This window comes from Bidens hawaiensis, unplaced genomic scaffold (genome assembly GCF_021521415.1).
Source record: "Bidens hawaiensis isolate Kalapana, Puna unplaced genomic scaffold, B.hawaiensis_p1.1 tig00002839_1, whole genome shotgun sequence".
NCBI lineage: Eukaryota > Viridiplantae > Streptophyta > Magnoliopsida > Asterales > Asteraceae > Bidens > Bidens hawaiensis.
The window spans coordinates 1,290,818-1,318,098 of NW_027491153.1; the positions used below are offsets into that span (position 1 = coordinate 1,290,818).

Here is a 27,281-nt window from a genome sequence, read left to right on the forward strand (position 1 = left end):
CTAAACTTTGTCATATTCAGAGATAAGAAAATGTAATTTTCGTGATATATTCTTATGTCAGTAGATAAATCTATCTCATGGAGGAGTCATAATGAACTAATAACAACAACCTAAGTCATAACAACATAATATGTTGATTAATTACAACGTTGTTGTCAATAAATATTGTTGAATATTTATTAGTGGACTCATACGTTTTATTAAACTCCAAATAACTTATATATTGAAGACTAATTGTGATAACGCCAGCTACCATGTTTTCTCAAACAGTAACAGTTTAATAGGTGCTGCATTAAATTGTGATATGAAATTAATTATTCGTTTATGAACGAATTGAGGAATCTAAATTTTCATATTGAATACATTCATGATATGCTTAAGGATCCTATAACTAAATGTCTATTACCCATAAGTATTATTAAAGCGCTTATAATCATGAGGGGTTTATTAATGACCACGTGCAACTGCGTATCGTACTATGAATGATTAACTATTAAATTTCCTCATCAGTTTTATTTTGTACGTCTCTTAATATGTTCTGCATGCATAATGACATATAGACGAATTAAATATACAAATCAAACGTTCTGAAGGGCTTACTTGAACATTTTGATCATAATTACTTAGGTTTTAAATAAGAACTGCAGTATGATTAATGGGGGTCTTGAGCTGATGTTCAATTCAATGACTGTATTTCTCTGCTTCAGTTTGAGTTTAAAACTAAAATGAGTGTTAACTCCTGATCAGGCTTATCTAATACTCATAATAAATGATTACTCGGCCAAGTGGGAGAATGTAAGAATAAATATATTTTATAATTTATTTATATAGCCATCATTATCATTTATATAATAATAGATCAAAATAATTAATTATACCTTATTATATATTAGCTTGGTAATTGTTGATGGGCCTTATTACTCATAATAGCTAATAAAGGGTTTCCCTTGGGTGTATATATAAAGAGAATAAATTAACATCATAACCTAATCTCACACACATAAGTAAATCATGTGTCTTCTCTCTCTTCAAAACCGGGTTCCTCTCAAGAACCCTAACCATCCTTAACTATACATTCTAAAGAGGAACTCGATCAAGATGACAAGCATGTCGACTACATCATACCCTGCTGCGGTTACTACTCTTCATGCTGTAATAGGTTCATATGTTTAATATTTATCATGTTTTATATTACTTACATGAAGAACTGATCAACAGTTATTTGTTTTATAAGTTGATTTTAACAAATTTACAAAACCATTCTTAAAGGTAGGTTTTAAGTGTGTGGTAGGTGGGGATGGAGCCAACAACCTTCTGGCTAGGAGAGGTGGGTGAACTTAGGAGTCTTTTGTTGTTGTGTCAACAAGTAGTTCTAGAAGATGGAATGGATAAGGTGGTGTGGGATTTGGACGATGGAAGTGGGTTTTCGGTGAGAAGCTTGAAGATTGAGCTAGTTGATCAAGAATATGTGGTGGGAAATTATGTAATGGAATGGAATAATTGGGTACCAAAAAAAGTAGGTATTCATGCTTGGCGGGTGGAAATGGAACGCATTCCGGTTATGATTGAGTTGGTTAAGAGAGGTATTATGGTGACGTCAGCGGTGTGCCCGATATGTGAAGAAGAGGTGGAGTCGGTTGAACACTTGATGATATCATGCCAATTTGCTCAAGATGTTTGGAGCGTGATTTCCTCTTGGTGTAAGGTTCCACCTATTTTTGCTTTCTCGGTTAAAGATTTGTTGGAGCTTCATCGGTTTACTCACCTTCCAAAACGGAAAGCCAAGGCCTTTTATTCGGTGTGTTTAACCACGCTTTGGTGTCTTTGGCGTGCACGGAGTGCGTTAATATTTGAAGGAAAAGTGGCTAATCTATGTAATGTGGTTGGGGAGATCAAGGCGCTTAGCTTCTTATGGGTTAAAAACCGAGGAAAGAGCGCGGGTCTAACATGGGAGAAATGGCGGGGTTTTAATTTTGTGTTGTAGTTGGGTGGTGTATGCCAATTGTACTAGGCATACTTGCGGATAATATTGGGTGGTTGTTTTGTTGTTATTAGCGTCTTGCTTGTAACGATTCTTGTTTTATATATAATTTGATTGGCCGTTCAAAAAAAAATGTCCGTTAAAATTGACCAGTCTTCAAAACAATGAATCAACTTGAAAACCTTCATGTAATCATGTTATTCACTTATTCCAGTTTTACACCTCCCCACATTGAGTCTAAAATCCTTGTTCCAACACTTTCTGAGTTAACGGCCCTTTTTGTTTAACCTTTTCTCTCCTTGTATGTATATAATTTTATTAGCAGTGGAAATATGTTTCTAAAATATAAAGGTTTGTGAGTTAATCACATAACACTTTATAAACGTTTAGATCCATCAATGTAGTTTTTAAAAGACTTGGTTTTACAATTCAAAAAGGGTTGACGGCGCAGCTTGTTGCCTGTTTGCTTTTATTATGTAATGGTGATATTTAACTTTTGATATTAGAAAAAGAGATAATGGACTCAACCAATTTTAAATAAAGAACCATAAACACCGCACAATAAATATTGTTTGTACGTAATGTCAATCAAGAACAACAAAGATGATTATACTGTACAAATTGTTGCACTTAGTTGAGTTATAAGTAATTGTTAGTTCATTGTAATCTCGGTTGTTACTTTCATAACAGGACCATCAATAATGAGCGTAATCACATGGTGACTCGACAACATAGTCCTGCACATCCTGTCATGTCTCTTCGTGGCGGTCCATGTTATAATGACATGTTTTCAAGGTGTCATATCCGTAGTGACAAACGTTTGTAGGAGGTCCACATTCATAGTGCGGAACTGTAGCAAATTTGGGGGGGGGGGAGGGTGGTAACGGGCTTGTTTCCCTTTTGACATGGATACAGAGGCGAACCCATAGTCAAAGTATATATGGGGCAGCTGCCTCACATAAAAAAAATTTAGTGTTATATCCTCGCTAAATTCCTGGTCCCCTCACATGAACTTTTGAAACCAAACGACAAGTCCAAAAATTCACAAGATATTAAACATTGTTATGCTCAAGAAGTACTAAAACAAATTTTTGAAGATGTTGGTGATGATGTTTTCTCTTTATTAGTTGAGTATCTTCTTTTAATATGACCCGGCCAGATCTCACCCGATAGGTGGAAACAAATTATAATATAGTGATAGTCAACTGATCCCAAAAATTACTGACTCCCATGAAAATACTTTTAGTGTCCGCCACTATCTGAGTCGTGATCCGGAGTTGCTGCTTGACTCAGGATATGATCGACTCAGGATATGATCTGGAGTTAATGGTTTACTTGGGATGTGATCCGGGACCCTGTCAACCGTTACCTCTACCAATTCAATTTCGTCAAACGAATTAAAATCAGGTGTAAATATGCATCGGACATGGAAGATCACTTTAGGTTGACTTCCGGTTAAGAAGCTTTGTCTGCGTTGACCTTCCATGGCTTCCTAAGAAAACTGTGTTTTAGAAAATGGGCACTAAAATGTTATAGGCCTACTCAGCCCGCTACAAAATAAAATGTATTTGTTTTGATCTATTACCAGACCCACTCATGAGGGTGTGAATATCTGACAAGACACAAACACATAACACAAACCTAACATGAATTTGGTTTTAGTCTAAAAAGGTTCAAATCAATTTTGGTCTGCACCCGCGAAAACATTTAGCTATACGTCTCGTATATGTGTCAACCCATCAAGTTCACCGATTGACCCGTTTAGTCGTTTTTCTTTTTATTATATTTTAATTGTGTATATATGTAATAACTTAGACTATTAGGTACTTTTTATGCGAATATTAAAATTAAAAAGTTTATATATAAATTGGCACATAATAAACGTAATTGCTTAAAAAATAAATATTAAATATAAGTATTAGGATATATATTGTATTTAAATAAATAAACAAAATTCTTTTTGGTTAAACAGAGTGTTTTTGTGTCAACCTATGAAAACATGTGTTATGTTCGGGGTTCATGTGTGTGACATGATCTTCGGTTGATGTAAATTTTCAGGTTCGTGTCAGGTTTGACCCACCAACCAGCGAATACGACTCATTTGATCCCTACCCGGCCACCTATTTTGCCATCTCTAGCATTGATGATCAAAAGCATTGATGCAGGGGCATCGAGTTTAATAACAGGCATGGATGATAATGGGCCTTATTCTTAGGACACTTTCGGTAATTAAATTTATATCGCTTTTGTGTGTACCAAACTTACTAATATATATAGGGGAAAGTTAGCGTAAATATGAAATTAACATGCTAATTGTGAGAATAAAGTAGAGTAATTATATATATAAGTAGAGTAATTGTGTAATTACTCTATGATGTAATTACATAATTACTCTACTTGTATATTTAATTACTATATTTGATTAACACAATTAGCACGTTAATTTTATTTATATTTTGATCCAAACCCTATATATATATATATAAAAGAAAAATGCCATTTGTAACTTATAAGATTTAAACTTGAAAACTCTCATTCATGTATATGTATATCATATACATATATACATATGTATATGAAGAGGTAGGTCCCAGCAAAGTCCAGTTGGACCCGCAAGACACACCTTGAAAAGGTACGTCTGCGCAAAGACCAACTGGTTCCGCAGGACTCACCATGCTCAGAGAGAAGACCTTACACGCAGTAAGCCAGCTGTTCCCGCAGGAAAGCCTCCATTGGTACAGTACCCTACCTGTTCCCGCAGCTGTGGGTACATACCAAGAAGGAAGGCTACCCGCACTAACGGTAAGGCTACACGCATAAGGCACTAACTCTTACACTTCAGCAATGTCACCTGAGGAAGGAATGAGCAAGGCGGGAATACTCCCGCCCAAATGAGCCAGTCCGTACACTTCTGGAAGATCTTTTGTACTATACCTGCCAAGGTATGGACAAAATAGACAAGATCTGACCAAAGCAGCCCATGAACCAATCACAGGGTGACAGCTCACCGACAACAGTACGAGGAGGAGCACGCTCTAGTACAAAATGTCACTATCAGCCGCTGCCTACCCACCAACTCCCATCGTGGCACGTACACAGCCCATGGTTGGTAAAAAAAGAATACTATACAGCTGGCCATGTCACTATCAGCCGCTGCCTACTCACCAACTCCCATCGTGGCACGTGCGTAGCCTGTAGTTGGTGGAAAAGGAATATTATACAGCTGGCCGTACCCGCTTGGAAACCTACCTTCGGCTATAAATACTCCAACACCTTGGAACGGTATCATCATCATATATCATCTCATATTATCTTATCTTCTCTAGCTATTTCTCTCAATATACACTTATATTCAAAGCAATCTAGTCAGATTCTCACGCCGGAGGGTGGTCACAAGGAGGAACCCCCCCTTCTCAGTGACGAGCTCACGGTGTCTATTTTGCAGGTCAAGAAGAATAACCATCTTTGCCGGACCTAACCCTCGTGGGAAACATCTACTTAACCCTAAGAATATCCGTAATCTGCCGGGGTCACCTAGTGTTTCTTCAGTATATCAGTATATGTGAAAGCACTCACCAACATTTTTAGAAATGTATTAGTGTTCCATTTCTACATGTATGAATTTAATTCCCTTTGATACACTTAATTTCTTCTTTTCTTTTTCTTAGAAGTTTTTTTTATGTGTACTTTGTTTTTGATATTTCTAATTAAGTTAGCACAATAATAGAGTTGTATAGTATTCAAATTTAATGTAATACTTAAATTTATGATTTCAAACGGTTCTTGACTATGGTGAGTAGTGAACCAGTAAGACATCCGATTCACAATCCAGTTCGGTTATGAAAATAATGTTATAAATTCTCTGAAATTTTAGTTCACATCACAAGTAGTCGATTCTGGGTTAATTTTATTCATATGGCAGAAGAAATTCTATCATGATAAACACTGAGGAATAATCCTCCTAACAAGATGGTCACTAGTGCATCACTAATCATCCTTTGAATCTTGGTTCTCTCTTACCTTAAACACTTAAGTTTAGGTTCTTTTGGACTCTAAATATAAGTACTTGTTTCTGCTACTTTATCTTCGATCACTTCAAGCTCTTTTATTTTATTGTATTAACAGTATAATTTATATGTGTTATTACAGTGTGAATTGCTATGTTTTTTTTTCCAAATATAAGTCATTGATTCTATTTAAGCTTGAAAAAAAGTCCATTTCACAAAACTTGTCATAACTTTACTTCTCTAATCCAAGTATTGCTAATCTGTAAAGTATGGTGGTTTTCAGGAAATAGGTACTATCAAATTAAGTTAGAGCTTTTGTATTTCCTGTTAGAAATGATAACATAGAGAAATGATCGAAATACATGAAATTATCCTATTAGACTTGTGGTCTATCCACACATTAGGTTTTGCAGAAGTTTGAACCTATTTTGCTCAATGTTGAAGTTATGCAATCATGATTTACAGCTAGGTTTTGGTCTTGGTTTTCAATTGGGTTTGAGCCGTAACTGAAACCAAAACTTTTGGTTAAGTGAAATTCAAAGCCGATCGTTTTCTGTAATTCGGTTTTAGGCATTGGGTCATGTTGGGCCAAAAATTTAAATCATATACTGAAAAGCAACTACTGCAAGCCGATTGTAATTAAAAGGCATAATTCAGAGTGATTAAAACAAGATGTGTTGACAACGATACGTAAAACTAGGGCTGTGCAACGGTTCAGAACCGCGAGAACCGAACCGGAACCGGAACCGGAACCGAACCGGAACCAAAAATGAGTGAAAAATAGAACCGGAACAGGAACCTATTATAGTAAACCGGTTCGGTTCCAGAACCGCTAAAGCCGGTTCTCGCTAATCGGTTCTGGCTAGAACCGGTTCGATCATTTATTTATTAAATGAGTTATGCAAACTTTGCTAATTGCAAAACAAGTTTATACAATTGTAGGTCTTCTTTCACGGTAAAACTAATTTAGTTTACAACATGAACATCCATTATATTTTTTATTAAAACCTATGTGTTTAAGTTAAATAAATCATTAACAACGATATATTAATGGAATATCATATCATTTTATATTAAATTACCTTGATAGCTTAAATCAAAATTGATCATGGTTGCTAGTTCTTGAACGTAAAGAAAGAAGGTTTAAATTAAAAAATGATTGAAAGGATGCCGGTTAATAAGTTACTCTATAAAAAATGGGGATTGGTAAATTTATTTAAAACGTTTTGAATATTCCGGTTCTTCGGTTCCAAGTCTAGAACCGCCGTTTTACCCGGAACCGAATCGGGAACCGTTTAATGCAAATTCTGAGAACCGAGAACCGAACCGGTACACACATTAGTGGTTCTGAGGCACCGGTTCGGTTCCGGTTCCTCGTTTCTGACGGTTCTGAACCGTTTTTTGCTCACCCTTCGTTGCGTAGAACTATTCCGAAGTATTTATTATTTTATGTTTGTGGGTCCCCTTCTTTAGTTTAAGCAATTAAGTATATATTTGTTTGATGTAGTTTTAAAGGTTAAACAACGCCAAATTAACATCGTAAATAGTAAAGACCTCAAATTTGTCTTTCGCTTTATGCCTCCAAAAAGGCTTGAGCCGCCCACTGCGTCTAATCTTTTGTTTTGTTGAATTGGTTCAATATGATCAGATTATCTTCATTGTTCTATGTTCCAACCTGATTATAAGTTGTTCTGCTGTTTCAACTATCAAAGTTGGTGACCAACTCAACCTCACTTCTCACCTTGTCTCCCATGATAGAAAATTCACGTTAGGATTCTTTACCATTCCAGTAACAGGCTACACTTATTTAGGAATTTGGTTCATCGAAGATAGATCATCCACAAAAGTGTGGGTAGCCAACCCATCCACTCCGATCAAATCAAGCTCTAGCGTCCTCATGATCGATCCCGACACTGGCAAATTGATTATTTCCTCTGGAGGAGCAACCCTTGTAAATATCTCAGATAATCAATCCGGTTCTAGCTCTAACATAATTGCAACTCTTCTAGACACCGGTGATTTTCAGCTGATGAATGCAGTTGACAACCGAATTCTCTGGAAGAGTTTCGATTATCCAACTAACGTGCTTTTACCAGGTATGAAACTCGGGTCGGACCTTAGGACTGGCCACAACTGGAACTTGACCTCTTGGTTAAGCGATGAAATCCCTGACTTGGGTGCTTTTACTTTGAGTTGGGAACCAAATGGAGAAAACTCGAGATTAATGATTAGGCGACGGGGGGAGCCATACTGGACTAGTGGGAATTTCGATAATCAGACGTTCGAGTTCACTAAACTTGTGAATGAATGGATGTACAATCTGAGTTATTCAAATGACAATGAAGAAAGATATTTAAGTTTTTATGGCTCCAAGGGTTTTACCCCAATGTGGATTTTGAATCCAAACGGACAACTTGTAGAGGGTGACGTGACTGTTAGCCTTTTTTTATGGAGCCCTGCGCTCTGTTATGGGTATGATTCAGGTAACGGGTGTCTTGCAGGTTCTGATTTGCCTCAGTGTAGGAGTGAAAATGATCATTTTTATCTATCGAAGGGAGAATTTACTGAGGGTGAGTATGTGTTTACACCTGATTATAATTCAAGCCTGAGCGTTAGTGATTGTATGGTGAGATGCTGGAATGATTGTGAGTGTCTGGCATTTAACTCTCCTGACAATGGAGTTGGCTGTAATATGTGGAAAGGAGAAGCCAAATTTTTGCATAATCCACAAAGGATTTCTGTTCCAAAGTACATGCTTGTTTCTCCAAACAAAGGTACTTATCGTTCTGCGATTTGCTGGTTATTAGTTCTGCATTTCCTTCACTTTATTCTTTCACACCGTCTATGTTCTAGATTCAGTACATATTTTCCACATTATCATTACTGATAACTATTTTAAATGTGGAAGTTGTAGTCTGTATGGCCTCAAGATCTAACATAAAAATTGTACACAGGAATTGAAGAACCCTTCAGTTTGTTAATCATCATCACAATCACTTTTTTCCCACTCCTCTTTTTCTTCGGTCTATGTCGGTGTTTAAGAGAAGGTATAGCAATTGATATTGGTCTACATTTTAAAGTCAATATTGAATTCGCGTTCTAAGGCATGATTTTGATTGTAGAAGAGAGACAAAAGGACGATGATGAAAGACATTTGCTTGAGCTGATGGATTCAACTGATACTGAAAGGGCTGGCATAAATGGAAGTGATATGGTAATGTTCAACTTTGCTGATTTAGTAACAGCCACAAATAATTTCTCAGATGAAAATAAGCTTGGAAAGGGTGGTTTTGGACCTGTTTATAAGGTATATGTGTCTTTTAGTTTGATGTGTGTTTTTATGACTGTTAGTAGTTTATACTGTTATTGACAAAAGTGTGATTTAATGGGGTTATGAAAAAAGGGGAAATTTAGTGATGAACGAGAAGTTGCAATTAAAAGGCTTTCAAAAACCTCAAGACAAGGGCTTTTGGAGTTCAAGAATGAACTCATACTTATTGCCAAACTTCAACATACAAATCTTGTGCGAGTCCTAGGTTGTTGTATTCACAAAGAAGAAAAGATGTTAATCTATGAGTACATGCCCAACAAGAGTTTAGATTTCTTTCTATTTGGTAAGAGCTATACCAATTTACATGACTATGATGTTTGAATCATTTGAATTTGATACTTGATTTTTTGTATTTGTTAAACCGATTGAATAGATGAAACTAGGAGGACACTACTAGACTGGCCAAAACGATGGAACATCATTGAAGGAATTTCTCAAGGGTTGCTTTATCTACATAAATACTCAAGAATGCGCGTTATTCATAGAGATCTTAAAGCTAGTAATATTTTGCTAGATGAAAGTATGAACCCTAAGATAGTTGATTTTGGTATGGCAAGAATTTTCAAACAAGATGAGACTGAAGCAATGACCCAAAGGGTGGTTGGTACATTGTATGAACACTCTCTTATTAAATTAAAGTTCTCCTTAAATTTGACCAACTCTAGTTAAGTTACATTATGCAGTGGTTACATGTCTCTTGAGTATGCAATGGACGGGACTTTCTCGGTGAAGTCTGATGTCTTCAGTTTTGGAGTTCTAATCTTGGAAATTGTGAGCGGAAGAAGAAACACGTGTCTCTCTCTTCTTGAAAAGACAGTCAATCTTATCGGATATGTAAGTCTAATTTGAAAAATCCAATGTTTCTACATCCGGTGTATTAGAAAAGTAATGTGTTTGACCTCAAAAATCAAAATGTAGCATGAACAATTAACTTTTAACTGATTTTAGGCATGGGATCTATGGCAACAAGGAGATGCCTTGCAATTGCATGATCCAACATTTTCTGATAGTTGTGTTGTACACCAATTGTTGAGGACTATTCATGTTTCACTTCTTTGCCTACAAGAAAATGCAGTGGACAGGCCACAAATGTTAGAGGTGATATTTATGCTTAGTAATGATACTATGATGTTACCTGCCCCGAAACGACCAGCATTTTATTTTGGCAGTACTGTGTCTAACTCGACTTTGGTCAAAGGGAAGACAGATGTAGGCTCAATAGCATGTTATCAAAGCTGACGACCAAATGCAATATACTTAAATCTTGTACTCATGGTTGTATTGTTTAAAGAGAAATATTCCGGTTTGGTTTGGTTTGGTTTAAAGTTGAAACTGACTAGCAAAGAATGCGGTCTTTTTGGAGATTGCAGCGATGGTGTCATTGAGAAGCATATAGATCATATCAGAAGTAGTTGGTCTATCCATGGAAAGTCCTTAACAATTGTTGTACAACACTACTTCCAAGTGACGGATCCTCCAACTCCAATGCATTCCCCTGCTGCCACAACTCCCACGCCATATTGTATGTAAAAAATGTTTATGCTAATGACACTTACGTATGCGAGTGTCCGATCTAGATGAACGAAGCTACGGTTTCTTCCCACTGATGATTTCAAGGATCAACACTCCAAAATTGTAGATATTCGACTTGATAGAAAAATTTTCCTTCCATTGCATACTCTGGAGACATATAACCAGTAAACACAAAATCGTATTTAGATTTCAAGAAATAAATTATATATTTGCCAAAAATAAATTCCAAAGTAAGTGTTGGAAAATAACTATGTTCCAACCCCCCCTATTTGTCGTCGCTTGAGCCTCATTCTGATTAAGTATTCTTGTTGTAACACCCTTAATTTGAAAGACTCGTTATACATAAAATAGTGCGGAAAGTGAGGTCCCAATTTATTTATTTATTAATATTCACAACATAACTATGTTTCAATACTTATATCCGTAATTATTCACCTACAACATTGTATACTTTTTAAAATAAAAGACAACATATAATAAAACAAGTTTATACAGCTTTAAAGTAATATTAAAATTTCAACATGATGATAAGTGTTCTTAACTCGTCCCGAGCACTTGATCATAATCCAACACCTAGTCCTTGACCTTTACCTAGTGCAACACAACACTAGCTATTAGTTCAACAAGCATACATAATCATATACTTAACTTCTGTACAAACCTCAACTAAAAAAAATATATGAGACTAATAGAAAGAAATAAAAGAAAAATATGCAACTAGGTTCACACCATAGGGTCCTTAACCTCATTAACCAAGATATCTACACTCGTATTATTCCTTAATAATTATTGCTAACAGTCAACTTAATAGAATACTTACCTTGCAATTTTTCATGCCATCCTTTCAAGTTTCGACCTATTTATATAATACTTTCGTTTAATCTACTTGGTAGTAATGCAAGTTCATCACATGTTATTTCCAGTTTGTGATTCAACTCTGTGCAAAATCTATAACCACAAAACTTGCAAACAGGTCATACAAATTGTATTTTGCTTGTATTATTGTTATCAACTGATGTAGGCCCAAGTATTGAAGACCGGGCTATTATGTTTCTGGAGGCCCAAGATCGTGCTACAAAAGTTGGCCCACGAAAACGGGAATAACTTGGCCCACGAAGCTCCGTTTCAGGCCCATTACAAGTCAAATCGAAGCTTGAGACGAGGAGCACGTTATGGCAAACGCCTACGGTGGTTTGGCCACTGTCCGAAGCCCAAAAACGCCTTCTAAATAAAGTTATGGGCATTTTTATGTTTTTTCAACACTTTTTATATTTTTGTTTTTGGGTTTGTGTTTGGCCCATGGCTTTTTTTAGGCCCAACTCGTATTAGAACATCTATTTATATTCAGTATGTGTAATTGGAAAAGTCAGACTTGAATATTATTAACTTTCATTTTTCTCTTCATTTTCCCTTGACCTTTTGGTGGGATTTGAGAGTTTTGAAGTTCATCACGGGTATTCACTGAATCAACGTGATTCGATCTTCGTTGTTGGTTATACCGCTGCATCAGTTGGTATCATAGCCGAATTCCTGGCTCAAATGCCTCCAAGTAGAGAGAGACCGCTCGATGAGGTTTACGAACGAGAGTTGGAACAACGATTTATGGCACGGGTGGAGCAACGATTGGATCAAGTGGTCGATCAACTCACTGATCGAATGGCTAACTTGATGAATTTTAGAAGACAGGCCCCTGAAAACAGGGAGGGGCGTGACTTCTATAATCCATTTTTTGGTCATGATGGCTCGTCTTCCGAAGAGGGGTATGAGAGGGGACCAAGACAAGAACATGGAGATGGCAACCGGCGTTGGGATGCGGGGATCCGAACTGATATCCCAGAATTTGATGGGACTAGTTTGGATTCGTAAGGGTTCATTGATTGGTTGGTTACTGTAGAAGAGGTGTTTGAATTACGAGAGGTTCCTGAAAATAAGCGGGTACCTTTGATCGCTACCAGGCTACGTGGGAGGGCGTCGGCATGGTGGCAACAGTTGAAGTTGACACGAAATAGACTCATAAACTTATGGATCGTGACATGGGCCAAGATGAGAAAGTGTTTGCGGGATACTTTTTTACCTCACAACTTTCAACGGCTGATGTATCAACGTGTGCAGAATTTGAAGCAGGGATCTAGACTGGTTGATGACTATACGACCGAGTTTTATCATTTGGTTGCTCGTAATTATATTCTAGAAACCGATGAACAACTCGTTGCTCGGTATATTGGGGGTTTAAGGGTTCAGATCATGGACTCTGTAAATTTTTTTATCCGTTAACAATCGCCGAGGTACACCAAAGGGCATTGGCTTTTGAAAAACAAAACCGTCGGGTGGGCGGTTCGTATTCACTAACCCCTGCTGGAGGAAATTCGGGGTCGGGTGGTGGAGGACCTCGTGTCGTGCCTAGTCAACAGAGGTCGGGGGTCAACAACACTCGGTCGACCTCTAAAGGGGCTAGTAGTAGCGGGGTGAAGTGTTTCAAGTGTGGTGAGACGGGCCATCGGCAAGTCCACTGTAAACAAGTGGGTAAGAGGCATTTGCTTGTTGAATCTGAAGATGAAAAGTATGAAGAATATGAAAAGGCCCCAGAGTATGATGAAGAACCCGAGTACGAGGAAGAGTTTGTGACCGGTGACGTGGGGGTGAACTTGGTGGTTAGGCGTTCTTGCTATACACCAAAGGCTGATGGAGACGGATGGCTTAAGCATAACATCTTCCACTCCACATGTACCATTTTGGGGAAGGTTTGCACGTTTTTTATCGATTCTAGAAGTTGTGACAATCTGATTTTTGAAGAGGCAGTCCAAAAGTTAGCCTTGAAGACGGAAAGTCACCACAAACCTTACAAGCTTCAGTGGCTTAAAAAGGGGGTGGGAGAGGTAACGGTCTCTAAAAAGGCCCTTGTGTCTTTTTCTATCGGGACCTAACTTAGTTTTGCTTACTTTTTACACCAAGTTTATTTTTATTATTCTAACCACTTTTAACTAATAAGAAACTTTTATACGAAGTAAATATATTACAACTATTATAAACTTAGAGAAATGTGATTACTTCCATCTTTATATTATTTAATATATGCAACATTGCCTTTAAAAAGGGCGTATAACTATTTTCAAAATAATAATAATTTTATTATTTAAAATTGATAAATTGGGATGTTACACTTGTCATACCAAAATAAGAAATCTTCGGGTTCATATTCTCATTTAACATGCATAATGACGTTAGATTTTAGATCTTTGTGAATAACTCTCATTCATGAGTGCCTATGTAGATAAAGTAACCAGAGGCGTAGCATAAAAAAGGGTTGAGGTGTCCCCGATCACTGGCGTTTATTCACTTCATATGGTAAATTTTCACAATTTCGTATGAAATTTTTATATGTATAGAGTCCGGTTATCTTGATGAATTAGCCCAAACTTCGCCACTGAATTAAAAACCCCGAGCAACTCCTTCATGATGTTAAACTATATTAGCCAATCCATATGAGACCTTTTATTTTCATCTAAGATACAGTAAAAGAGATTAAAAACAACTGTGAGAATATATATATATATATATATATATATATATATATATATCATTATCATTTATATAAATTAGATTACAATATTAATTATACATTATTATATATTAGATATATATATATATATATATATATATATCATTATCATTTATATAAATTAGATTACAATATTAATTATACATTATTATATATTAGTTTGGTAATTGTTGATTAACCATATTACCTTTAATTAATTAATAAAGGGTTTCCCCTTTGATTTATATAAAGAAAGATAAATATTAACGTCATAACCTGATCTCACACATATACAATTTTTGTGCCTAGTCTCTCCTAAACCGGGTTCCTCTCAAGAACCTTAACACCGTCCTTAACTAGACATTCTATAGGGGAACTCGATCAAGTTGACAATTATGTTGTCTACATCCTTCTCCGATGCAGTTACTACTCTACATGCTATAACAGGTACATATATGATTAATGGGTTTATCATATTATCATTCCATTATCACCATGAGGAATTGATCAACATGTGGTATCAAGAGCAATGTTGTTTAATCGGTTCTTTATGGTTTTCCATTAAATCTGAATTTAAACAGGAAGACTTGAGTCTAAAGTCTTGATAAACCCTAATTTTGATTTTTTGTACTTAATTAAATCGGTTTATATATAAACTGTTTAAAACTTTTAGAACCCAATTTCACATTAAAAACCTATTAAAAATTTATGGTTTTTCGGTGGTGTTCTTCATGTTCATCATGAGGTTTTTTTAAAATAATACATATTTTGGTTAAAATTCGGATTATGATTGTGTTTTTCATAAAATAATTAGATAAACAAATCTCCAAAGATTTTTTGAAATTTGAATAATTATTGAGAATATAAATTTAAAAATTAAATAAATCTTGGACATAAAATTAATCCCTAACAATTTGAACCAAAATATTATTACCTTCAATAATTTTTGGATTTTAATACTTACCGAAATATCGGTTAAACCAAGATCTCCTAAAACCGAAATCTCACAAAACTGAGATTTCATCAAAACCGAAATCTCAATGAAACCGATATCCCATTAAAAACCGAAAACTTATTAAAAATCAGAAACCTCATAAAAACCGAGAACTCAATTGTTGACCGAGAACTCATAAATGTTGATCGAGAACTTATTACTCGAATCGAGAACTCATTACAAAACCGAAAACCAAAAATTTCTAAGCTATACAAGTTATTTTTAACTAATTAAATGTTTTGTAAATACTTAAAACTTAAAAGCGTTTTACAAAACATAAAGGCTTAACTTGAATGAATTTTTAATGTATCACTTCTGCCCAAAGGTGATGTGTTACATCAACCCTATCATTCAAGTTCAACTAAAGCTTTTGTTACTTTTGCCTACATGATTTAAATGTCTCATTTCTTTCTAAAGGTGATGTGTTACATTTATATCCAACAAAGTTAACTCATGCATAATTAAAATAAATGTCTCACTTCTGCCCAAAGGTGATGTGTTACAATTCTCCCAAAGATGATTTATTTTTTGTTTAAGTAGAACTTTTAATTATAGTATATTAGTTTGATGTTAATAATAGACATATCACATCTTCAATAAAATATAATGATCCTCACATTAATAATCCTTCATTAATCTAATGATCATAAATTTTAATATGTATTATTTTAATATCCCATAACATTACTCACCATAATTTTCTTCTATAAATAACTATCTCATTCAAACTATCCACTCTAATGTCAAATCCAAATATGTTTTGCTTCATAAAAAGTTTCATTAAATTTTAGCTCTTCTCGTTTTTTGATTATCCGCAAGATATGACCATCTCGTTGCTCCTCTAAATAGTAGTAATAAAGGAGAAACCTAGAGCATGAAAAATGGGATGAGTCAAACATGATGTCTCTTATGATAATCAATAAACTCATGCTATCAAATAGAGTTATTCTAGATTTAGTTTTTCCTAAAACTAATCTAATATTTATAACATAATTAAAATAACTCTTAAGATGCATGCGTTCCTTGAAAATTCTAACTATAAGGTTAAATGACATTAGTGAATACATCATAATGTACAATATCATGACCTATAAAACTAAGGGCTTATACATGAAAATAAGTATAATTTTCTAGTACATTACATACTAAAATTTTCAATAGTACAATTTGGCGCCTTAAGAATACATTATAACACTCACAAGTACCAAAGGAAAAATGAGTGTGTTGATCATCAGCTCATGTACAAGAAAAGAAATGGAAAAATAAGATGTTATTCAACTCATTACCACTAAAATCTAAAAGAGGATAATTCTAAGGTTCATAGACAAAATACAAGTATTACTTCCATCTTTAGGTTCTCTAAGAAGAAGTCTCATTGCAAACATATGCCATTAGATTAGGCATAAGCAACAATTCTACCCATAATTAAAAAGAACAACCGGCTAAAATTGATAGTTGTATAGTATTAATTATATTTTAGTATGTTAATCATAATATTCCCATTAACAAATGATTGGTTGAGTCTACTTCTATATGTTTACCCGAAATCAACAAATAACTAACATGAGTGTTAGTGACAAATTTAAATGTTTAGGTTATAAGAACCATGAAAAAACGTCTTCTAATTACGCTTTATGATACCTTAAATATTCTAGAGATTAATCAGAATTTAGTATTAATACTTAAGCTACATTATGGAAGTTATGAGGTTTGCATAGCCAACATAAAGTCTCTCTTACCTTAAACTCTCATACTTTTTGTTATCAATATCTGGATTGAAACATTTATAAAATAGAACTAGATAATACTATATAATTTCACAATTTTTGTTATAATGCAAATAAAAATTTAACAAAAGACAAATGAGACCTATAAAATTCATCTATTAAAACCAAATTTCTTGAGAAATCATGACTATTTTGTCTTATATGTTGTACTGTATACGCGCATATAGTACTATATGCGGCTTATAGGGTATAGCCAAACATAGGACTGATTATGACAGTCCTAGGTTGTCTTGTCGTACTATATACGCCGCGTATAGTGCTATAAGCAGCGTATTATGCCCATTTGAATTATTGAGCACACATGCACTTCCTCCATTCTCTTATATATATATATATATATATATATATATATATATATATATATATATTATAACATACACATTGTAAGGCCCCGTTACCGGTGCCCTACATTGGACGTTGGATTTACTCATCGACATAGTTCTAATCATCAAAGTTAATAAAAACATTCGTGGAATATAAAAACTTTTATAAAACATTTCATAACAAACAATAACTTGTCTTAAAACAACATCTCGTCTTTCAAAATAAACAAACATTAAACTTAAACGTCTTGAGTCTTCCGATGCCAGCCTTTTATTCAATACCACGTGTTCCCCTCAAGTGACCTGCCTCATCCTAGTCACCTGTATGCATACTAAAAGTCAGCTACGCTGAGTGAGTTCTAGTTAATCACATAACATACAATACATACATACTTACATACTTTCATTTATACATTCGTATCTTTATCTCATTCTTACTTACCTTCATTTCTTACGTTATAAAGAGCATTACGCCCTACTTTCCTCGAGTATTATTAGGGCTCGGTCCCTCTTTCCTTGGTTATTATTAGGGCTCGGTCACTCCTTCCTCGAGTATTATTAGGGCTCGGTCCCTCCATCCTCGAGTATTGTTAGGGCTTGATCCCTCATTCCTCGAGTATTGTTAGTGCTCGGTCCCTCCTTCCTCGAGTATTGTTAGGGCTCGGTCCCTCTTCGTTACCATACAACCATACATCATTTACATTCGTTCATATATCATACATATATCATATTATCATTTATCATAACATTACAACTTGACAATACGTGCAATATCCGAAGATCGTTCACGTACCGACAAGTAATCATTCATACTTTTCACATAATCACGTAAGGCATACATTCAACACTTAGGATAAATGTATTAACAAACACATCGAGTATGCACACAGCCCCGAAAACATAACAAGGAAATGGGGCTAGAAACTCACCTGAATGCGATTACGTTCACCGTTTATGGTTATCCCCTTCTTGAGCTGTGCACGACTAACTGTATAACAATTACACGTATCAATTTAAGTATCACTACCCATATTGTTTTTCTAGGTTGATTATTTCCCTCAACGAACGGGGGTCCGGGGCAGCGCCCCTGGTAGCGATGTTCTAGGGGTAGAGCCCCTGGCTGGGGTTAAGCTGCCAGGTTAGCTTGGAAAAAATTTATTTTCATTAACTGTCTTAACACATTTTCAATTAATATTTTAAGTTATATTCTAAGTTGGGCTTATTTGCTAAGCCTAAGATAATGGGCCAGTTTGCTTTATATTAGATATGGACTTAGCCCAACTGCCTATTATGGTACCCGGGCCCAACTAGATTTAGGCCCAAACCCAACAGAATGGGGTGGCCGAGAACTCCAAGCAGAGAACCCTGATGGCCGAAAACCTGTTCTGTCCGAGTACTCGGGTTTGACCGAGAACCTTGGTTGACCGAGAACCTTGGTTGACTGAGAACCCATTTTAACCGAGAACCCAGGGTCTGATGCTTCCAGTTCATATATTTTGTAATCTTATCTCATTATCTAGGCTCAGGTAACTGTTTAACTGCCCATAACATAAAATTTTAACCATCACAACCACCCTCCTTAACCGTTTAACCATCCAATATCATCCCACTATCAAGATTAACCCATTTCTAGCATAAAGCTTGAATCTTTATTACTTTCAAAGCCCGTTTTAAATATAAAGCTTACATCTTTAGGTGTGAAACGTTCTAGGCCAGATCTAGGGTTTCCTTTATGAAACGTATCCAACCATGAGTCAATTAAGTCTGTTTTAATCATCAAGTTTGTATTTTTAGGAGACATTTGGACCCGATCTACTCTAGGGTTTAGTTTCATGGCAAACCCTTCATGAAAATGTAACCTTTAAATGTAAAGAACATACCTTTAGACATTTGTAAGGTCATGGCTAGCTTGAGACGTGATCTTGGACTTGTTAGCTCACTTGTATGATCGAAGATCCTATGTTGTGATGCTTGGTTTTGGGTTCGGATGGTGGCCGTCGGCTATAGAGGTGCTTTAGGCTTACGTGTGTGTTTTATGGTGTAGGCAAGAGTGTAGACTGGATGGAAATGGAAAGATTTAGGGTTTAAGAGGTATTTATACTCCCTTAAGCCCATGGACCTAAGGCCCATCTTTCATTTTTGGTCCATGGTTAATTCCATTTAATTAGCCTACTTATCTTTCCCTTTTACCATTTTACTATTTATCTATTAACTTCAAGTAAACTTTTTCCGTCGTAACAAGTCAATATACAATATTATTATTCGAAATTTTGGGATGTTAAAAGTCTTCACTCCTTAAAGAGGTTTCGTCCCCGAAACCTAACTATTACTTAAACAGACTAGGGTAAAACTTGCGCATCTCATCCTCAGCTTCCCAAGTGGCATCTGACCCTTTGTGATGCTTCCATATCACTTTCACTAATGGTATGACCTTGTGACGAAGTTGCTTCTCTTTGCGATCAACAATCTCTATCGGTTGCTCAATGTAATTCAACTGTTCGTCAACCTCGATGTCCATCAATGGCACGTGAGACGTGTCATCAGCTAGACACTTCCTCAGATGAGAAACATGAAAGGTTGAATGAATTCCTTCTAACTCATAAGGTAAATCCAGCTAATAAGCTACTTCACCCACACGATCTACAATCTTAAATGGTCCAATGTACCTCGGACTCAACTTTCCCCTCTTCCTGAAACGAATTATTCCTTTCCAAGGCGAGACCTTGAGCATCACATTATCACCAATGTTAAACTCAATCGGTCGTCGCTGCTTATCAGCATACGACTTTTGTCTGTCCTGCACGGCTTTTATTCTTGCTTTGATCTGATCAAACTTTGAAGATGTTTCTTGCACGACTTCTAAACTTCCCATCTCTTTTTGACCAATCTCTCCCCAACACACCGGGGTTCTACATCGTCTACCATAAAGCATCTCAAATGGTGGCACGCCAATACTCGAATGGTAACTGTGTTATAGGAGAATTCTGCCAGATGCAGATGATCATCCCAACTCCCACCAAAATCTAAAACGTAAGCACGTAGCATATACTCAAGGTTTTGGATTGTCCTTTCGGACTGTCCATCTGTTTGAGGATGATACGCCATACTGATGTTCAACCTTGTTCCCATAGCTTCATAAAACTTCTTCCAAAACCTCGAAGTAAACCGCGTATCTCTATCAGACACGATCGATAACAGTACTCCATGCTTGGACACAACCTCTTTGATGAACAAACTTGCTAACGTTTCTGATGAGATAGCCTCTCGTATAGGCAGAAAGTGAGCACTTTTGGTCAATCGGTCCACCATCACCCAAATGGTATCATGATGCTTAGCTGTACGAGGTAGCTTAGTTATGAAATCCATGGTGATGTGTTCCTATTTCCATTCAGGTATCTCTAGCGGTTGCATCTTCCCATAAGGCTTTTGATGTTCGGCTTTGACTTGTAAACAAGTTAAGCACTTACTAACATAATCCACCACATCATTTTTCATTCCCGGCCACCAGTAATCTCTCTTCAAGTCTTGGTACATCTTTGTAGCTCCTGGATGGATTGAGTACCTCGACTTATGAGCTTCATCTAAGATTCGGTCTCTGAAATCTCCATGACGTGGAATCCACATACGGTCAAACCTAGTCTTAACACCATGCGTGTTTTCTATCAACTCATCTTGCTGACCGAAAATCCTTTATCTCTTCACTAACCCTTCATCTACCAGCACCTCTGATTGCACTTTGATGATTTCTTCAAATAGACTTGAGTTCATAATCAACTGGTATGACTTCACTGTCGCAATGATTTCCTCATTCTTACAGCTTAGCGCGTCGGCGACCACATTAGCTTTACCAGGATAGTATTTAATGTCGCAGTCGTAATCCTTAATCAATTCCAACCACCTCCTCTGCCTCATGCTCAATTCTTTCTATTCGAAGAAGTACTTTAAACTTTTATGATCTGTATAGATAGTAAACTTAGTACCATACAGGTAATGCCTCCTTATCTTTAAGGTATGAACTACTGCTTCTAGCTCTAAATCATGCGTCGGATAAGTACTCTCATGGACTTTGAACTGTCTAGACGCGTAAGCTATCACTTTTCCTCGTTGCATCAACACGCAACCTAACACACGATGCGAAGCATTAGTGCAAACAACCAAATCCTTGTCACCATCGGGTAAGGCAAGGATTGGAGTTTGCGTGAGTCTCTTCTTTAACTCCTGAAAAGCCTCTTATTGAAACTTACCCCAACTGAATACTATCGACTTTCGGGTCATACCGGTCAACGGTGCGGCTATCTTGGAGAAACCTTTGATGAATCTCTTATAGTATCCAGCTAACCCTAAGAAGCTTCGTATATAGGTCGGATTCTGTGGAGTCTTCCAATTAGTTATCGCTTCAATCTTAGCTGGGTCCACGGTAATCCCTTCAGGATTAATCACGTGACCTAGAAATTGCACTTCTCGCAACCAGAACGCGCATTTAGAAAACTTAGCATACAACTTCTCTTTATTCAAAGTCTCCAATACCTCTTTCAGATGCTTAGCATGATCAGACTCGCTCTTTGAATAAATCAATATATCGTCGATGAAGACGATAACTGACTTATCCATTATTGGCCAACACACCCTATTCATCATGTCCATAAATGCTGCGTGAGCATTTGTTAGACCGAATGACATTACGAGGAACTCGTAGTGTCCATACCGCACCCGAAACGCTGTCTTAGGGATATCTGCCTCTTTCATTTTCAATTGATGGTAGCCTGATCTAAGATCTATTCGTGAGAACCAACTTGAACCTTGTAGTTGGTCAAACATATCATCAATCCTTGGCAAAGGATATCTATTCTTTACCGTAAGCTTGTTCAACTCACGATAGTCTATGCACATTCTCATACTTTCATCCTTCTTCTTCATGAATAATATGGGTGCACCCCACGGGGAAACACTTGGTCTTGTCGAGGAGTTCTTGCAGTTGGGACATCAGTTCTTTCATCTCGGACAGTGCTAGACGGTACGGCGCTTTCGCGACAGGCTGGGCTCCTGGTATTAAATCTATCTGGAATTCTATCTCTCGCTCCGGTGGCAACCCCGGAAGATCCTCTGGGAATACCTCTGGGTAGTCGCGCACGGTTGGAACATCTTTCATTTCTTTCGTCTCGGCCGTACCGTTGACAACATACGCCAGGTAGGCATCGCATCCACGTCGTAATAAACCTTCGGCTTTTATCATCGAAATAACATTAAGCCCAGAACTTTCCTTATCACCATAAATCGTCACATCACCACCCTCCAAGGACTTTAACCTTATCACTCTACTCGTACACACTATCTGAGCCTCATACTCGGAGAACCAATCCATTCCCAAAACCACATCGAACCCTCCTAATGTCATAACATAAAAAGTAACAGGGAACTCATGTCCCTCTAACTCTATCTTACAGTCCTTAACCACTTTCATTATTTTAACCGAAGTGTCACTAGCGGTTTCTACTATAAAAGTTTCAGACACTCGGTAACATTTCATTTTAGCTAATTTAGTAAATGGCTTGGCTACGAAACTTTTGTTCGCACCCGAATCAAATAATACTGAAGCGGAAATACCATTTACTAGAAACGTACCTGTGATGACATCGGGAATCTGATTAGCTTGTTCTTGAATCAGCATGCAGGCTCTGGTCTTTGGCCTTGTTGGTTTAACATCCTTCTTTCCACTCCCTCCAACTTCGCCCACGGTGCATTCCCTAGTAAAGTGGCCTGTCTTACCGCACTTGTAACATGCGGGCTTAGCACTGCACTCATGAGCATAATGACCGTCCTTTCCACACTTATAGCAAGTATTCGTCCCAACTCTGCATTCCCCAGCATGCATCTTCACACATTTATAACAAGTGTCAGAACCTTTACCCCATCTGCACTCACCACCGTGTGCCTTGCCACAAGATTTGCACGACCTTTTCTCCCACACCTTCGGTTTCTTATCTTTTAAGTTCCACAACTGAGTACTGGGTCGTTTAAAATGAGCGACCCACTTCTTGTCTTTCTTTTCTTCCCCCACCACAACATCGTCCGCAACCAGATCCTCATAAACCATCTCTGTGAGTTCGACAGCAGAGTCAAAAGTAGAAGGTATATTCGCCCTGACCAGCATGCGAACTTTCTGTGGTAATCCCCTCACGTAGCACTTGATTCTCTTAGCCTTAGTGTTGACTATATCGGGCACCAACCTAGACATTCGGTTGAACTCGGTGGTGTACTCACGATGAGTCATCGATCCAGCTTTCAAGTTTAGGAACCTCATCTCCTCCCTCTCAACCTCGGCGTCAGCATATAATTTCTTCATAACCAGTTCTTTCAGATCCTCTCACCTCATAGCCTTGATTTCCTCTCGACTCCTTCTCTGCTCAATCAATTCCCACCAATACATCGCCTCATCTTCAAACGATTGGGTGGCATAACCGACAGCTTGATCGGGATGACACTCGCTAATGCGTATAACCTTGTCCATAGTGGTTATCCATTGAAGAGTAGCGATTGCGTCACCCAACCCATATAGCTTCGGCGGGTCACACCCCTTGAAGGAATTATAGCTGCACCCACCGCGGCCTCTTTTCCTGTTATCAATCTTCACAGATTGAACTTCGCTCGAGTCACCCTTCTCTCCCTCATCATCTTTCTTACTCTTTTCCACAGACTTCTCAGCAGACTTTTCAGGAATCAGGTTCTTCACAACAGTGGCAAAAGCTTGAACAATAGCTGCTTGAATTGCGGGATCCAGTTGAACCCCTTCGTTGTTGTTCGGGTCTCTTCCAGCTGCGCTTCCTTCATCTCCGGTGTTGGAAGCTGTCTCAACCAAAGGTTGTTGGAAATGAAGAGGCCTGCCACGTCGTCCAGTGCGACCCCCAACTTTCGCAATTCCTCCATCTATTCTAAAAGGGAAAACACAAACGTCATCACTCAAGGAACTATTTAGTACAAGGATAGTAAGGCTAACAGGTAAATAACAGTGGCCAGCTATGATTAGCTGATCACGTTACTTTCCATGTCCTATACACTTCCCTTTATGAGTCTATTTGCGCTGGTTCTACTTTAAACAGTTAGTCAATCAAAACAATCAATTAATCCTATCCCTATCGTTCACATATCCTTTCTTTATAATTTAACATACATCATTTAATCATACATCTTACCTTTGCTGAGTTTGCTTGAGCGACACATGACATTCTTGAACTGGCATCTTCTTTCTTTTCTTACTTAAATTCCATTCTCTGTTCGAGTCTAAGCTTGTAGGATGCTTAAATTTCTCGAACTTTGCTCAGATACCAACTTGTAAGGCGCCGTTACCGGTTCCCTACATGGGACGTTGGATTTACTCATCGACCTAGTTCTAATCATCAGAGTTAATAAAAACATTCACGGAATATAAAAACTTTCATAAAACAATTCTTAACAAACCATAACTTGTCTTAAACAACATCTCGTCTTTCAAAATAAACAAACATTAAACATAAACGTCCGGAGTCTTTCGATGCCAGCCTCTTATTGTAACATCCCGAAATTTCAAAGGTAATATTAATTATATTACTTATTATTAGATGGAAAGTTTACTCGGGTTATCAGGAAATAAATAAAAGAATAGGAGTTGGTATGGGTCTTGGACTTGGATTAATTCCCGTAGTATATAATCGAGAACCAAGACTCTTCCACCATTTTTTCACCAACTCCCTTTCACACCCACACCCAAACACTCTCAATTCTAGAGAGAGAAACTAGAGAGAGAAAGTTCTCAAATCACAAATCCGAGTTCACAATCTTGTTCCTAGTCGTTTTTGGTAAGTCCCTCTCGAAAATCATCCGTTTTCATAACCATTTCGGCCTCAAATCGAGCAAAAACGTAACTTGAGTTTTCGGGTCAAAAACCGCCTTGTTTTGGTGTCAAAATGCAAGCTTTTGTGTTTAAAAGTACTAGGAATCGATAGCCCTTTCAATCCCGAGCATTTCCATGTCAAAAACTTCGATTTTGGGTCAAAAATCTGGAAAATCTGGAAAACCCGTAGTTTTCTCCGTCGCCCAGCTTGAAGGAGTCGAATCAGACTCATTCGATCGAATCAGTCGATCGAATCAGTCCATTCGATCGAATGTGTAGATCGAACAAGTCCAGTCGACCGAATAGGGAAGCAACCGAATGGTCTCCAACTCATTCGATCGAATGAGTTTTGTATTCGATCGAATGAGTGTTGTATTTGATCGAACGTGTGTCTATTCGATCGAACGTGTTCCTATTCGATCGAACGTGTTCCTATTCGATCGAACGTGTTCCTATTCGATCGAATCAAGCCAGAACCAAGTTGTTTCCAAGATTCGCCTGAAGTGAAGTTCGTTTATGAAATAAATTAAAAACCTAATGGAAAATGTGTTAAGGCGGTTATCGAAAATGAGTAGTAGTAATAGTAGTAGTAGTAATTGATATGTGTAAATATTATACAGTTAGCCGAGCCCAGTTAAAGAAAGGAATTACGATCAACGGCGAGCGTAACAGGATCCAGGTGAGTTTCTAGCCCCATTTCCTTGTTATGTTTTCGGGGCTGTGTGCATACTCGATGTGAAGTGTGAATACACTTACCTTAAGTGGTAAGTGTATGCTATAGATGTCATATGAGGTATATATTTTATAATGCTTGTCGGTACATGAACGATCTTCGGATATTGCACGTATCGCCAAGGATAGTAAATTCCAAGTGGTTGATAGTGTGTATGAATGTTATGATGTGACTTGATTATTATGTAAATACTGAACTGATATGAAGTGTGATATAGGCAAGTAGAGGTAGAGTGTGTTAGAAGTGGCAAGAGTCTAGTAAGGGTGTTAGTGGCATAACGTGAGCGCGTGATAGGGAAAGCCTGTACGTGCCATCGTTATTATGTGTGTATGATTGTTGATGTTACTTGCTTAGTATGTAAATAAGGTGCTGATAGGAAGTGGGTTATAGACAAGTAGAAGTATAGTGTGATAGAAGTGGATAGGGGTCTAGTAATAGAGTTAGGGGCATAACGTGAGCACGTGGTAGAGTGAGTCTATGCGTGTCTTCGTTATTAAAGTGGCACAAGTGGCACAAGTGGCATAAGTGGCATAAAGTGGCACAAGTGGCATAAGTGGCATAAAGTGGCACAAGTGGCATAAAGTGGCATAAGTGGCTAAGCTGTAGGGGTAATTAAGAGGCTAAGCTATAGGGGTAATTAAGTGGTTAAACAGTGGCATGTTAGACAGTGGACTATGTGTCTTCGGATACGTATATATATATTGTATGAAGTGGTTGTATGTTAAGTTGCTTGATTAACTAGAACTCACTCAGCGTAGCTGACTTTTAGTATGCACGCAGGTGAGCGGATTATAGAGTTAGCATGAGGATGACACACGGCATGGATTGAACGACTGGCATCTGAAGAAAGAAGTGAAGATGTTTAAAATATAAAGTTTTGTGTTATGGTATCAAAGAAAAGATTTAATGTTTTGTAACAAATGATTGACGTTTTATATTCCGCGAAAAGTTTTAATAAACTCTGATTTGAAGAACTGTGTTTATGAGTAAATCCGACGCTAAAGTAGGGCTACCGGGTTCGGGGCCTTACAAGTTGGTATCAGAGCAAAGTTCGAGAGATTTAAGCATCCTACATGCTTAGACTCGAACAGAGAATGGGATTTAAGTAAGAAAAGAAAGAAGATGCCAGTTCAAGAATGCCATGTGTTGCTCAAGCAAGATCAGTAAAGGTAAGGTGTATGATTAAA

The 27,281-nt window shown here is 37.2% G+C and overlaps 1 protein-coding gene across 1 annotated transcript; it reads left to right on the forward strand.

Moving 5' to 3' along the window:
• The first annotated feature begins 1,297 nt into the window (after nucleotides 1-1,297).
• LOC143621317 (G-type lectin S-receptor-like serine/threonine-protein kinase At1g67520) lies at nucleotides 1,298-10,225 on the forward strand. The gene is made up of 6 exons (XM_077092776.1): nucleotides 1,298-1,915; nucleotides 7,637-8,834; nucleotides 9,093-9,295; nucleotides 9,392-9,602; nucleotides 9,693-9,930; nucleotides 10,003-10,225. The coding sequence occupies exons 1-6, from the start codon at nucleotides 1,298-1,300 to the stop codon at nucleotides 10,166-10,168; spliced, it is 2,634 nt and encodes an 877-aa protein (XP_076948891.1). The 3' UTR covers nucleotides 10,169-10,225.
• The last annotated feature ends 17,056 nt before the right edge of the window (nucleotides 10,226-27,281 follow it).